The 15788-nt window shown below is 30.8% G+C and overlaps 1 protein-coding gene across 9 annotated transcripts in view; it reads left to right on the forward strand.

Annotated features, from left to right (window-relative positions):
- Positions 1-15788, forward strand: part of TRIQK (triple QxxK/R motif containing) — a 77010-nt gene that overhangs the window by 36256 nt on the left and 24966 nt on the right. For 4 of the 9 annotated variants that reach the window (XM_011937048.1, XM_011937052.1, XM_011937050.1 and 1 more), the window contains one exon: positions 7755-7836. In XM_011937048.1, the coding sequence (XP_011792438.1) occupies positions 7776-7836 (61 nt within the window). In that variant the 5' untranslated portion in view covers positions 7755-7775. Of the gene's footprint in view, positions 1-3129; positions 3272-7754; positions 7837-15788 lie in introns of those variants that run through there. The other 5 variants (XM_011937049.1, XM_011937057.1, XM_011937055.1 and 2 more) reach the window with 3 other exon arrangements.

The raw sequence follows: 15788 nt of genomic DNA on the forward strand, positions 1-15788 counted from the left end.
ATGAGTAATACATACAATTAATTGAAATAATTAATATGACTTATAATATCAAAATGATTAATATTACTTATAATGTTGCATTTTAATGTTATAATTGTGTATACCTTGTCCACTTCACACTTGATAGTCTTTCAAATGATCTTTTTTTTTCATTTCCTTAAGTGTGGAGAACTGTCTCTGAAGATCTGAATCATGAATGATGCCTCTTAGGCAAGATCTGAATGATTACTCAGAGATGACTCTTGTGTGCAATATGAAAATATATAGGTTCCACAAGTGGGGATGTATTGAAAGGACATTTAAAGCAAATTGCAGAACATAGTAAATTCCTGGAAACATGAATGAGCTTGTCAAAGTCATGGAACTAAAAGCTGAATTTCATAGTGCACTGGAACATAAGAAAGGAACAAATGACAAATTCAGATCATTAATGGTTCTTTATACTAAGGATTTTTGCTTTATCTAGGAAATGTGTCATCATTTCAATGACTTAAGTATGTTAAGTGAATGAACAACTTTAAATTTGTAATACTCTGGAAACGGTTAATGTGCAATAAGATCAGGGACAAGTATCTTCTGTGTTTATTATATCTTCAGCATCTAGCGTGAGGTTGTATTTTCAAGATTGGTTCTCAACTTTGATCCAGCCATAACCAAATGCCTTTTCTGTCTAACTACATCTTCATGTTTAACAAAGAGTTTTCTTAGGTAAATGTATTTCTTTTAGCCTTAAAAACTAAGATAATTATTTTTTCTGTGGTCATGGGTTGAACTTTTTTTAATAACCTGTGTTTTGATATGTATTTAAATGTCACAGTCTGGATTTAATGCTTTTTCTGGAGGCAGAGACATATGTGAAGGCTTCAGATTTCTTATTTCTTTACTTGTTCTTTCTGGATTTCATAAAAAGGTATAAATGAGCAATAAAATAACTTGGTCAGAAGGTGATTGAATATAACACTACCTTTGTTTTTAAAGGTCACGTATTAATGCTTAAAAATACTGTTGGCAAAATTGCTCTGGAAAATTCAGGTTAAGAAAGCATACTAAAAACAAAAATGCTATGTTTAATCTTAAAAGTCCTAATGAGTGTAAAGTTTAATTAGATAAAAATTAACTGAATTATTTTAATATCCAATTTAGGTATTAAATAAAATTAGCATTTTTCTTCTTTAAATATGTGTTATCAAGTTTCAAGAATGTCGGAAACTTCTGTGATGATTTCATCTGAAATCATTCCTACAGCAAAATTCATAAATAATAAATATTATCTTATTAATCCATATTTTAGTTTAGCTGGGTCTCAGAGCAAGTTAGTTCCTCAGGAAATGCAGTGTTCTTTACAAAAGAAGGTGATGAGACATAATCTCCAAGGAATTAAATTGTGAAAACAATCTTGGTATTGTACATGCTAATATAAATCTGTTATTCCCTTTCCACATCTATCACAACACATTTTAAATTGTGGCTGATCTTGTATGCAAATAGCTGTCTTATTAGAAATTGCGGCTGTATGTGTTAATGTCTCCCTGGATTTCTTGGGAGTTTGCTATCTAACCATCAAAGCAATAGAAATGAATGATGATTACCGCAAGGCTTTGAAGAACAAAGAAAAGTCAGAACATTTTAAAGGTTCTACATGTCTGAGTCATTGACAGTTTGCACCATACCGATGAATAGGTGTCTCTTTAGGTCATTTAAAATAGCCTCAGTGTGTTTATCAGTAAGGCAAAATGCTTTCTTTTTGTGTGTGTGTTTCTTGCAACTAATAAAATGTAAATAATTTGTGTAAGGATGTGTTCTATAAGCATGTTTTGTTTTATCATTTGGTAAAACGTCATTTTACTTACTGAATAGAATACAATAATTTCAAAGACAATGAGAAAGTTTAAATTTTGATTAAATATTACCAAACCACTAAAAATAACTAAGAATACAAATTTTAAACCAGTTTTTCTCTAATGTATCTTGGTTGAAATTCTTTTGAAGGATTTTATGTTCAGTGATTATTATATATATAAAATGTCTGTTCATAGAGCATAGACCCCTCTAAAAATTTAGATTCTTTAGATTTTTCCCTGGTATAATTTTTAATGTAGCGTATATTAACATATAAGTAAAATTCAGCTACTTTGGTGAAAATATATTTTTGATAAACCTCTTACTTTTTTACTTACTCTAGGTAGTGAATGAATAAAGTATTGACCTCTGAAGTGTTATCTCTGCTGGGATGTTGGTTTAAATGACCAGAAAGGAATCGGAGGAAGCATAATGAGCAACCATTTTGGTAGATAGCCTTAGTGATTTGCTTAAAATAAAATAATTAAGCATAGTGTGTAAAGGCAAAGAACAAAACTCAATTGAAAAGGGAATAATATCTTGAGTGTTTACTCATTTAATCCAGCTTCTCTCCTAAAATGGAGTGGTATCTTCCCTACCCACACACAATTAAAACTAAAATAACTTGATTCCTATTTATAATTAATAAATGCAAAATACTATGCAAATATGATTGCTATATGAATAAATTATATCTATTGACAATTTTTATGGTGCTTGTCTTGATAGAATTATTTTTAATGTTTTGAATGATAAGATTTAAGACTATAGAATTAGGTGCCGTCTTGTTTTTATTGCTAGAATTTTAAAATGTTTTCTTAGATGTAATAACTACATGGTTTATTAGAGATGAAAATTTAACTTATTTGACTTTGTCATAATTTGAATATTCCTAGATATTGCAATAATACCATAAATATGAAGATTATTATGATTAGAAAAATAGGTTTTTAGCTGAACTTATAATTTTATTACATATGGATAAAAATTATTACATTGGAGATGCCTCTCACTGTATTGGGTGGGATCATTGTTAACTGTCTGTGTGACAATATATATACAGATAAACAATACAATTTTGTCTGGACAGATTTCAAATGCATTTAGTGTTTTAGAACCTTGATAAACTCTTTAGAAAAATTACAGTTTGATAATTGCATCAGTTTATATGGAAACATCTATACTTGTTTGTTTTAGTTTCAGTGATGACAACTATTGTAACAAATAGATGCAAAAAATGTATAGTACTGCAAATGCTGCCCATTTATTTTTTGTTATCACAGCAATATGAAAACAAGTTAGTTGGATAGCTCTCCTCCATGCAGTCATTCATGATCCAGGCTGTCATCATCGTCATACTGTGTTCAGAGTTACCCTGGAGGTCATCTCCATTTCTTCCAGATAAATGAGTATACAAGGAAAGTTTTTATAAGTCAGTTCTAGAAGCAGCAAACATTAATTTACTCACATTCTGCTGGCTGAAAATAAGTGATGTGCCCACAACTAACATCAAAGGAGGCCGGGACATTAGTCAAGTGTACCCAGTGGGAAAAAAAGAAGAACATGTATTTTAGTGAGTAGCCAACAGTTTTTGTAATAATTTATCTTTCTGGCATGGAAATAGCTATGCACATTTATTTTTTTCTGTCTCCCCAATAGAGAGAACCTAAACATCTAGCATTTATTGCATCTAGCTCCAAGCCAACGATCTCAAGCTAACACATAGCCCTCTCTCTCAATTTGCCTGTGACATTTTCCTACTCCTCCCCAGCATCACAGAACCCATAAGAAATAATGATTAAGCAGTGGATAACTGCTTTATACCTGCAATAATCATCCCCATTTATAAAGGGAAGAATGGAAAACAGCCACAGGAGTCATTGGTCCATTGTGATGATGAAACCTGCTGCTCACAAGACCACTGAGAAGATCCATTGTACTGAAGTAGAAGTTACAGCTTATGGTCTTTTTGTCCATTCTTCGTGGCTCTGTCCTCTGGATGGTTCTTCCTTTCTAGTCATGTGTGAAGTAGATGTTACAAACTCTGTAGAGTTTGCCTTCCTTGAGTACTGCTGTATACTGGTTTAAATGTAGAGGCCTCAAAGTTGACTTTCATTCAAAGACTTTTTTAGATTATGTTTCTGGTTTCTTTGTAAATACAGTTCCCTCACATTTTAGTAACCTTCTTGCCATTTCTACTCAGTTGCATGTGCCAGTAAACATAGCGCAGTTTCTTTCCTAGACCTAATTCTCATGTCCACTTTCTTTCTGTGCTTCAGAACTCCTAGGCTTCTCTTTTTCTACCCAATAGTGTCTACTTTGAAGTAATGTGAAATAATAGGCTCAGGTGAGACAGTAAAAACCCCTAATCTGCTCTTTGTCTCTCTCTCTCTTTTCTTTTTTATAAGCTGATAAGTTTTAATGGGTTTTTGTTCTTCAAAGCCTAGTTTCATTTTTTTTTTCCTGTTGGTTCTCAGAAGAATTTGGCTTTTCCAACATTTTTAGCCCCAAATTACTGGACTTTCTATTCTCTATATTTTTGCTTGTGACATGACCTGTTCTTGTCTGACTTCATCTTCATCTTGTAATGCCTTACTAGAAGGAATGAGGAACAACTTCCAGGCACCAGTTTGAAGAATACTTATGACTGTAACATTCATATTCTATAAATAATGACATATTATGATTGAGGCTAGGAAGTATGGTCTGTGCTAGGAAAAAAGGAGGATATGAGTCATTAGGTTGTACTCTCTGCTGCAATATCTAAATTCAATAAAAATCATAAAACTTACAGAGCAGAAATAAATTTTAATTGTGACAAAAATACAAAAAAAAACCCCAACAAAACAAAAAGTTGTTTTTTGAAAAGATAAGTAGAATTAACAAACCTTTACTTGCCCAAGGAAAAAAAGGAGAAAACTCAAATAAAATGGGAAACAAAAAGAAACATTACAACTGATACCACAGAAATGCAAAAGATCATTAGCGACTACTATGAACAACTATATACCAACAAATTGCAAAAGCTAGAAGAAAAGAATACATTCCTTGGCATATAAAACCTACCAAAATAAAACATGAGAAGACAGAATAGTTGAACAGAACAATAATGAATCATGAGTTTGAAGCAGTAATAAAAAATCTTCCATCAGTGAAAAACCCAGGACCTGATAGATTCATTGCTGACTTCTACCAAACAGTTAAAGAAGAACTAATGCTATTTCTACTCAAACTATTCCAAAAAGTTGAAGAGGAGGGAATACTTCCAAACTCATTTTACAAGGCTGGCATTACTCTGATACCAAACCAGACAAGAATACAATTTAAAAAGGGAAATACTACAAGGTAATATCCCTGATGAACATAGATATACAAATCTCAACAAAATACTAGAAACCAAATTCAGCAACAAGTTAAAAAGATAATGCATTATGATCAAATGGGACCACCCCAGTGATGCAGGGATGGTTCAACATTCACATATCAATAAACATGATGTGTCACAACAACAGAATCAAGAATAAACACCATATGATCATTTCAGTAGATGCTGAAAAAGTATTCAATGAAATTTAACATTCCTTCATGATGAAATTAATATTTTTAAAATTTCTCTACTACCCAAAGTGATCTACCGATTTAATGCAATCTCTATCAAAATACCAATGACACTCTCCACAAAAATCCTAAAGAACAATCCTAAAATTCACATGGAACCCTGGAAGATCCCCAATAGCTAAAGCATTTCGGAGCCAAAAGAACAAAGCCAGAGCATCACACTATCTGATTTCAAATTATACTACAAATTTATAGTAATGAAACAATTGGGTACTGGCCTAAAAACAGACACATAGACCAATGGAACAGAACAGGGAACCCAGAGCTAAATTAACACACTTAGAGTCTACTCATTTTTTATAAGAGTATGAAGAAGTTACAATGGGGGAAAGGAGGATTGTCTCTTTAATAAATTATCCTGGGAAAACTGGATATCTATATGCAGAAGAATGAAAGTAGATTCTCTATCTTTCATCATATACAAAAATCAACTCAAGATGGATTAAAGACTTAAATGTAAGACATAAAACTATGAAACAACTAGAAAAAAAACATTGGGAAAACACTTCAGGACATTGGTCTGGCAAAAATTTGGGGTATAAGATCTGAAAAGCCCAGACAACAAAGTAAAAAATAGACACATAGGATTACATCAAGCTAGAAAGCTTCACAGCAAAGAAAACAATCGATAAAGTCAAGAGACAACTTGCAAAATGTGAGAAAGTATTTGCAAAATATTCATCCAACAAAGGATTAATACCCAAAATATATAAGAAGCTCAAACAACTCAATAGCAAAACACAATTCAATTAAAAATGGGCAAAAGATCTGAATAGACATTTCTCAAAAGAAGATACAAATGGCCAACAAGTGTATGAAAAACATTCTCAACATCACTAATCATTAGGGAAATCCAAATTGAAAGCACAGAGAGATATCATCTCACCCTAGTTATGTGGCTACTATCAGAAAGACAAAAAATAACAAGTGTTGGTGGGGATGTGGAGAAAAAAGGGAATGGTCATACACTGTGGGTGAAAATGTAAATTGGTACACCATTATAGAAAACAATATGGAGGTTCCTCAATAAACTAAAAATAGAACTACCATATGATCCAGGTATCTGACTCCTGGGTATATATCCAAAAGAAACAAAAACAGTATATAGAAGACGTATTTGAACTCTCACGTTTATTGCAGCATTATTCACAATAACCAAGATATGGAAGCAACCTTGGCATCCATCAATAGATGAATGGATAGCAAAAATGTGTTCTCTATATGCAATGGATATTATTCAGCCATAAAAATGAAACTCTGCCATTTGCAGCAACATGGATGAAACTGAAGGTCATTAAGAGAAACAAGCCAGGCACAGAAAGACAAATATTGGGTGTTCTCACTCATTTGTGAGAGCTGAAAAAGTGGATCTCATGGAGGTAGACAGTAGAATAGTGGCTACCAGAGGCAGGGACGGGAACTGGGTAGAAGGGTAGAGAAGCTGGTTAAGGGATACAAAAATACAGTTAGATAGAGGGAATAATTTCTAGTATTCAATAGTACAGTAGGAAAATTATGATTAACAATAATTTATTATATATTTCTGAATACCTAGAATAGAAGATTTGTTTTGCTCCCAACACAAAGAACATGTAAATGAGGTGATGGATATCCCAATTTTTCTGAATTGGTCATTACTTATTGTACACAGGTATCAAAATATTACATATATCCCCCTAAAGTATGTACAACTATTGTATATCAATAAAAACATGTTGAAGATTAAATTGAACAGTGCATGTAATGTAATAAGCATGAAAATGTTAAGAAATGATAGTAGTTTTTATTGTTTACATTAAGAGGGGCAGAAATAGAACTGAAATTCATTTACTTTGGTTGTATATGTCATGCTTTTAAAAATAAAATACAAAGTACTTGAGATTCAAACTTTAGCCTTAGTTTTAATGTAACATAGTAAGTATATATATCCAAAATATATATACTTGGAAATAAACATTTTGCCAAAAGCATGCCAAAATCCCTAACCTAAGTAAATGCTACATGATTTTCATATTTACAGATATGTTATCTGACAATGTGGTTTAATTGAGCACTGGTAGTACTTGATAAGATGAATGTTACCAAAAACAATTGATGGAGAAATTTAATTACCAGCGATTGTATCATTGATGATTTATATAAAAGAATTTTGTTTTCTTTACGAATATTTAAAGGAAATAAGTCAAAGGTATTTGTACTCATTGCTTTAAAAATGAATTTTATAGAATAAACTATTTCTGGATTTTATAGATACTCCTTTTCCAAAAAAAATTTCATTATAATTATTTTCTTTTCAGCAGGCATTTTGGAGATCAAAGATGGGTAGAAAAGATGCTTCTACTATAAAACTTCCTGTTGATCAGTACAGAAAACAAATTGGTAAGCAATGAATTATCTTTGATACACTCCTATGAATTAAGATAAAAACACAATTATGCATATTAAGAAAATACATTTTCTCTAATACATATGATACACAGAAATATATGAGTGAAGAAGGACTTTATAGAGTTTTATGGAAGCAAAATTAAATGCAGTCCTGCTTACCAGTAAAGATATGAACTTCATGTACTTATGATTTTTCAGTGCTCTTATAATTTTAATTTAATAAAACAAAAAATAAATATTATTCTTTAGGCTGAATGCTTTTATATAATTAGCATTTTTGATTTTATAGTCCATTAAATCATTCCTTTGTATATATATTATAACTTTTAATTCTGTTGACTCATTGGCAGTAATTTGATAACTTCAAAATTCTGTAAAATATGCTAAAGTAGAACAAATGTCCTTTTATATGGAAACCTGAATTCAGAAAAAAAGAAAGAGAATTCTCCAGAGGTCACATGTGAAAGAAGGATGAAGGAAGACTGGAAATAAGGATTTATAGATGGAACTGAGACTCCCAAATATACTTAGGCCCTCAAAGAGATACTACCCTAGTAGAATGGTGGACTAATAAAGCTCACTTAGCACAGGAAGATCACAGGAAGCTTGTCTATTTTAAATTAGGCTCTAGGTGCAGGATTTTCTGTTCAAGGATACATGGAGTATTTCTAAAAAATTACCTACCTGCATACTAAGTCACAAAGAAAGTATCCCAAGTTATAAAGAATCAATATCCTGTGACTCATTTTTTAATCAAATGTAGTAAATTAGAAATTAGTTAGAAGCAAAAAGGTAACTTCCCTTTCTTCACCCAACCCTTTCCTTTAGTGCACTTTTTTTCTATCTCTACCATTGCTTTGGAAATACAAAATAAATAAATAAAAATAACTCTTCTAAATAACTAAAGGATAAACAAAGAAGCTACAATTGAAGTCAGAAAATAGAGATAATTGGTACCAAAATATAGTATATATCTATTTCATAAATAAGACACAAAAAGTACACTCCAGAAAGAAAAATATATTTCTGAAGAACAAAAGACATGCAAACAAATAAAAAATATTTAGAATACATATAGCCAATTAAGAATTTTTATAGCACATATTTAAGGTGTACAACATGACCTTTTGCTGTATACACACACATACACATACATACACATACACACACACGGTAGATGATTACTACAGTCAAACCAATTAAAATATGCATCATCTCACATAGTACCTTTTCTGTGTGTGGTGAGTCCTAAAATCTACTCTCAGCAAATATCAGTGTACAATACAATATTATTAACTGTAGTTCTCATGTGATATATTAGATCTATAGTTTATTCATCCTACATAATTGCAACTTTATACCCTTGACCTGTATCTCTGCTTTTCCCCTTCCCTCAAACTCTGGTAACCACTATTCCACTTTCTTTTTCTAGATATTTGACATCTGTTTTTTAAGATTGAAAAGATAAAAGAGATCATGCAGTATTTTTCTTTCTTTGTCTGGCCTACTTCACTTAGCATAATGTCCTCTAATTTCATCCATGTTTTCCCAAATGGCAGGACCTCCTTTTTAAAGGGTGAAATATATTTTTATATATGTATAAAATAATTTCTTGATCCCATAATCTGTCAGTGGACACTTAGGTTGTTTTCATATCTTGGTTATTGTGAATAATGCTGCAGTGAACATTGTATCTCTAAAATCTGGAGATTTTATTTTCTTTGGGTATATACCTAGGAGAGAGATTGCCGAGTCATAGAGTAGATATATTTTTAATTTTTAGAGGAAGCTCCGTACTATTTTTTCCATTTCTACTAAGAATATATAAGGATTCTCTCTTCTCCATATCCTCACTAACATTTATTATATATGTATTTTTTAACATAGTCATCCTAACAGGTGTGAGGCATTATCTCATTGTGGTTGGATTAGCACTTCTCTGATTATTAGGGAGGCTGAGAACCTTTCCATGTACCTGTTTGTCATTTTCTCCATTTTCTTTAGAGAAATGTCTATTCAGATCTTTTGGCCATTTTCTAGTGAGGTATGTTCAATCAAGTGGTCTTTTTTACTATTGTAAAATGTAAGTTCCTTATGTAATTTGACTTAACTCTTTCTCAAATACACAGTGTACAAATATTTTATCCCATTTCATAGATTACCTTTTTATTTTGTTCATTGCTCCTTATGCCATGCAGAAGATTTTTAGTTTAATTTAGTCTCACTTGTTTGTTTTTGCTTCAGTTGCCTTTTCTTTAGTGTTACATCCAAGAAATCATTGCCAAGACCAATGTCAATAAATAAAAATGAATTAAAGGCAAATATAAGACATAAAACTACTAGAAAAAAAGAAGGGGGACATTCATTCTATATCTAATTTATTGAGAATTTTTATCATGCAGGTGTCGAATTTTATTTTTTATTATACCTTAAGTTTTAGGATACATGTGCAGAATGTGCAGGTTACACAGGTATACATGTGCCATGGTGGTTTGCTGCACCCATCAACCCGTCATCTACATTAGGTATTTCTCCTAATGCTATCCCCTCTCTTACACTGCACCCCCTTACAGGCCCTGTTGTGTGATGTTCCCCTCCCTGTACCTATATGTGCTCATTGTTCAACCCCCACTTATGCGTGAGAACATGCGGTGTTTGGTTTTCTGTTCCTGTGTTAGTTTGCTGAGAAAGATGGTTTCCAGCATCATCCATGTCCCTGCAAAGGACATGAACTCATTCTTTTTTATGACTGCATAGTATTCCATGGTGTATATGTGCCACATTTTCACTGTCCAGTCTATCATTGATGGACATTTGGGTTGGTTCCAAGTCTTTGCTATTGTGAATAGTGCTTCAATAAACATGCATGTGCATGTGTCTTTATAGTAGAATGATTTATCATCCTTTAGGTATATACCCAGTAATGGAGTTGCCAGGTCAAATGGTATTTCTGGTTCTAGATCCTTGAGGAATTGCCACACTGTCTTCCACAATGGTTGAACTAATTGACATTCCCACTACAGTGTAAAAGTGTTCCTATTTCTCCACATCCTCTCCAGCATATGTTGTTTCCTGATTTTTTAATGATTTCCATTCTAACTGGCATGAGATGGTATCTCACTGTGGTTTTGATTTGCATTTCTCTAATGACCAGTGATGATGAGCTTTTTTTCATATGTTTGTTGGCCGCATAAATGTCTTCTTTTGAGAAGTGTCTGTTCATATCCTCTGCCCACTTTTAGATGGGGTTGTTTTTTTCTTGTAAATTTGTTTAAGTTCCTGGTGAACTTTTTGTTAAATGCTTCTTCTGCATTTGTTGAGATCATCATGTGATTTTTATTCTTCATTCTGTTAATACACTTTATCATATGAATTGATTTTCGTATGTTGAACCATCCTTATAGCTCAGGGATAAATCCCACTTGGTCACTGTATATTATCTCTTTTATGTGCTGATGAATTTCGTTTGCTAATATTTTCTTGAGGATTTTTGTTTTATGTTCATAAGGGAATAGTGGTCAGTAGTTTTCTTTTGTTGTGGTGTCTTTGGCTTTCAAATCCAGGTAATGCTGGCTAGCTTTATAAAATGAATTTGAAGGTGTTTCCTTTTTTTCCGTATTTTAAGAGACTTTAAGAAGGATTTTTTTTTAATGTTTCATATAATTGAAGTCATCCAGTACTGGGCTTTTCTTTATTGGGAAGTTTCTGACTATTGATTCAGTCTCATCTGTTACTAGTTTTCAGCCTTTCTGTTTCTTCTTGATTCATTCTTGCTTGGTTGCATATTTTTAGGAATTTATCTATTTCTTCTAGTTTATTCAATTTGTTGGTGTATAATTGTTTTTAAATGCCCCTTATGATCTTTTTTCATTTCTGTGGCATCAGTTGTAATGTCTGCTGTTTCGTGTGTGATGAGTTTCATTGATTGTTTTCCCCATTGTTTTTCTATTCTCTATTTCATTTATTTCTGCCAGAATCTTTATACTGTTTTGCTTTTTCCTGGCAACTTTGTGCTTAGGGTTGTTCTTTCTCTAATTTTTTGAAGTATAAAGTTAGTTTGTTTGAGATGTTTCTTTTTAAATGTAGTTGTTTATTGTTATAAACTTTTTTCTCAGTACTACCTTTGCTGCATCCCATTAATTTTGCTATATTGTATTTTCATTTTCGTTCCTTTCAAAACGTTTTCTTATTTTCCATTTGATTTCTTTTACTGAATGACTGTTCATGGGTTCCTTATTTACTTTTTATGTATTTGTGAATTTCCCATTTTCCTTTTGTTATTGATTTCTAGTTTTATTCTATTGTGCTCATAAAAGATACTTGGAATGATTTCAGTCTTCTTAAATTTGTTAAAACTTACTTTGTGACCTAGCATGTGATTTATCCTGGGGAATGTTAGTGTACACTTGAGAAGAATATGTATTCTGTTACTTTTGTTTGGAATGTTCTTTATACATTTGTTAAGTCCATTTGTTCTATAGTATTGTTTAAATCTGTTTTTTTCTTGAGTTTTTTGTCTCAATAATCTATTCATTTTTGACTACTATTATGGTATTGCTTTCTATTTCTTCAGTTCCATGGCTGTTTCATGTATTTAGATTCATTGATGTTAGGTGCATATATATATGTATGTCTACACACATATACATATGTATGTACACTCATATATAATATATATGTGTGCATGCAGACATGTATATGCACAAATATGCACATATGTATATGTACATATATGCACATATACGCACATATATGCACATATATGCACATATGTGTATATGTACATATATGCGCACATATATGTATATATTTGCACATATGCATATATGTATATTTATTTATAGTCATTATATCTTCCTGTTAATTCATTTATTATTATGTAATGACCTTCTTTATCTCTTTTGACAGTTTTTGGTTTAAATTCTACTTGGTTAGATATAAGTACAGCTACTCTTGCTCTTTTTGGGTTACTGTTTGCATGGAATAGCTTTTTTCATCTCTTTACTTTTGTCCTGTGTGTGTCATTAAATCTAAAGCTAGTCGTTTATAGACAGCATATAACTAAACCTTTTTTTAATCCATTGAGACATTCTATATCTGTTAATTGGTGAGTTTTACATATTTACACTTAGAGTAATTTTTGATGGTAAGGGCTTTTTATTGTCATTTTTTGTTAATTGTTTTCTGTCTGCTTTGTATTTCTTTTGTTCCTCTCTTTCTCGCTTGGTATCTTCTTTTAAATTTGATAATTTTTGTTGTGATATACTTTGATTCTTTCTGTTTATCTCTTCTGAATGTAATATTAGTTTTTTTGTTTATCTTTTCTGTATCTATTATTAGTTTTTTTTTCTTTGTGGTTATCATGAGGCTTCCATAAAACATAACAGTCTATTTTAAGTTGATAATATCTTAATTTTAATAATATACAAAAGCTGCACTCTTAATTTTTCTCAAATTGATTTTTAGCCTTATTTCTTTTGCTGACAATGTTTTGTGCATATCAGTTTTTGATATTAATATTTTGTCTCTGAATTAGTATGCAGTCAATTTTGTTAACATTTCCTGTGCATGAAAGGAAGAGATATTCTCTAGTATTAGGATACAGTACTACTTATATTAATTATAGTTTTCAACTCTATTGTGTACTTTTTATCTATTTTAGCTGTCATTTTGTGAAAAATGAGAATTGAAATACCCTAAGACTGTAATTTTCAATTCTTGTAATTCTGTCAATTTTTGCTTTATATATTTGAAGCCATGTCTTCATTGCTTAGCATTTGTAAATTAGTATATATTTATGATGATTTCCCCTTTTCTATTATATAATGACTACTTTATTTATAAAGTACTTATGAAGTTTCTGTTTAGCGTTCTTTTTGTTTTATATTAATATTGGTAAAATACCTTTACTTTGCTAAGTATTCTGGTATTTTTCTTATCCCTTTATTTTAATCTATAAATTATGATATAATTAATTTTTAAATATAGCTGGAGAATCTTTGTTTTCAAGCAAGCAAATTTCATTCTATATAATTTAATATGAATGAAAAATCTTCATATATTTTCACATTTTTATTTATATTTTTCATTTGTAGTGATTTTTCCTTTGCTAATCTCCACTCTAACCTTTTTTCTTGAAACTTTTTGACTGTGTTTTCTTTTTCACTCTTCAAATTTTCAACACTTTCCATTCCTTTTTTTCTTTTCTTTCCCTTTTTTGGGAAAAGGAGAGTCTCAAGTTTTCATAGTTGAGTTAATAAAGTATATTAAAATCCTTATTTAACCTAGACAATAAGGATTTTTAAACTTCTAAATGTGATTACTTTCTTCTATCTTTCACATATGATTTTTTTATTATACTTACTAGAATTTAAATATTCTTGAAGAGAGAAGCTCCATCTGACTTTTTCTGGCATCTCTAATGATGTTCAGAGAAGGTACTTAATAAATATTTAAATAATCAATAAAGCAACTATCCTAATTCTTAGGTGATTACAATTTTATATGCCCTTTGTTTAACCTAACCTGTTTACATTAATTTAAGTATTTTATCATTTTTCTTGAAATAGTAAGCAGTGTATTTAACTAAACTGAATATTTACTAGAATATATTGTTGTTTAATTTCTCTTAATTTTTCATTTTAGATTCCTGTTATTCTTTTTGTTGCTTGTCTTTCTTTTACTTCTCTACATCCCCATGGGTACCTTGCGTATAACCACTTCTTAAATGTTTGTGGACTTTTTTGTGTACTAATTGCAAACTCAAGATTGATATTATTTGTAACATCTTCTATTTAACTATAATTCCCCTCCATGTATAACTTGTTGCTTGGTTAGCATTTTTAATATGAATTTTCTTGGAAATTAATTTATATTTTATGAGCAACTTGGTTTATCTTTAGCAGCTTTAAGCTTAGTGCTTGTTTCTTAGTACTTAATATGGTGTTAAATGATGATGTATTTTCTGTAATGGTAATGTATGGCAAGCTGTTATGTCCAAGCATTGAAAAATTATCATTGGTTTTAACTGTTTCTATAACAAAATTAAAATGAAAATTTTGCACGAGATTTTTATTTTCAATGATGAATTTACCAGCCTTCTCTCTATATTCTGGATATCTCCAAATAATTTTGAGAAAAGTTTTACTTTTTGCATGGTTTGCTTTTGTAGATAATACTTGCTTTTTTTCTTTAAGGAAATTGTCATCCTTTGCACGATTTATTAAATGTAAAGGTACATTATGCTGATGGTAATCTACTGGATTATTTCTGGCTTTGTAGTTATTTTCATTTTATCAATTTGATTGGTTAATGTTTTACTTAGTTATTTTCCTGTGAGCATTTGTGATTTTATTCATCTTGAAGGTATTAAAATGCAGGCCATTTGTTTACTGACATATTTACTAAAGTTTTTTAACAAGATTCCATGCAAAAGACTATTGACCTCCCATTTTGTAATGAGTCTTCTTTAGATATTTGTAGTTTGCAATATAGTAACTAAAAATTGTGTTCATATGGCAGTTGTAAATTTACTTTATATAACAAATTGTATTACTTTTATATGTAATTTAGGTAATACAAGAAAAGTAAGATTCCAAGTAGTGTATTGCTTTTTGACGAAGGGAGGAGGGATTTGAAGCACTTGATGAGATTTTTTCTAAAAATGTTGAAGGAAATATAAAAGTCTTCATTGTTGATTACCAAATATTATTTGCCAGTATTTTTGGCATGCTGTAAATAACTCATCTTCCAATAATTCATTTGAGTAATTAAATTTAGATTGCAAATTTTTCTTTTCAAATATTTTGACTCTTATCTCTCCGCTTTTCTATTGTATCTTAATTGGTGTGGTCTACATAAATGGACAATAAATTATATATCTTTGTTATAGAGATCAGACAGTGAATAGAACTTGGTATTCATCCCAGACAGAATTATGATTG

The sequence above is a fragment of the Colobus angolensis genome, unplaced genomic scaffold (genome assembly GCF_000951035.1).
Source record: "Colobus angolensis palliatus isolate OR3802 unplaced genomic scaffold, Cang.pa_1.0 Scaffold16, whole genome shotgun sequence".
Taxonomy (NCBI): domain Eukaryota; kingdom Metazoa; phylum Chordata; class Mammalia; order Primates; family Cercopithecidae; genus Colobus; species Colobus angolensis.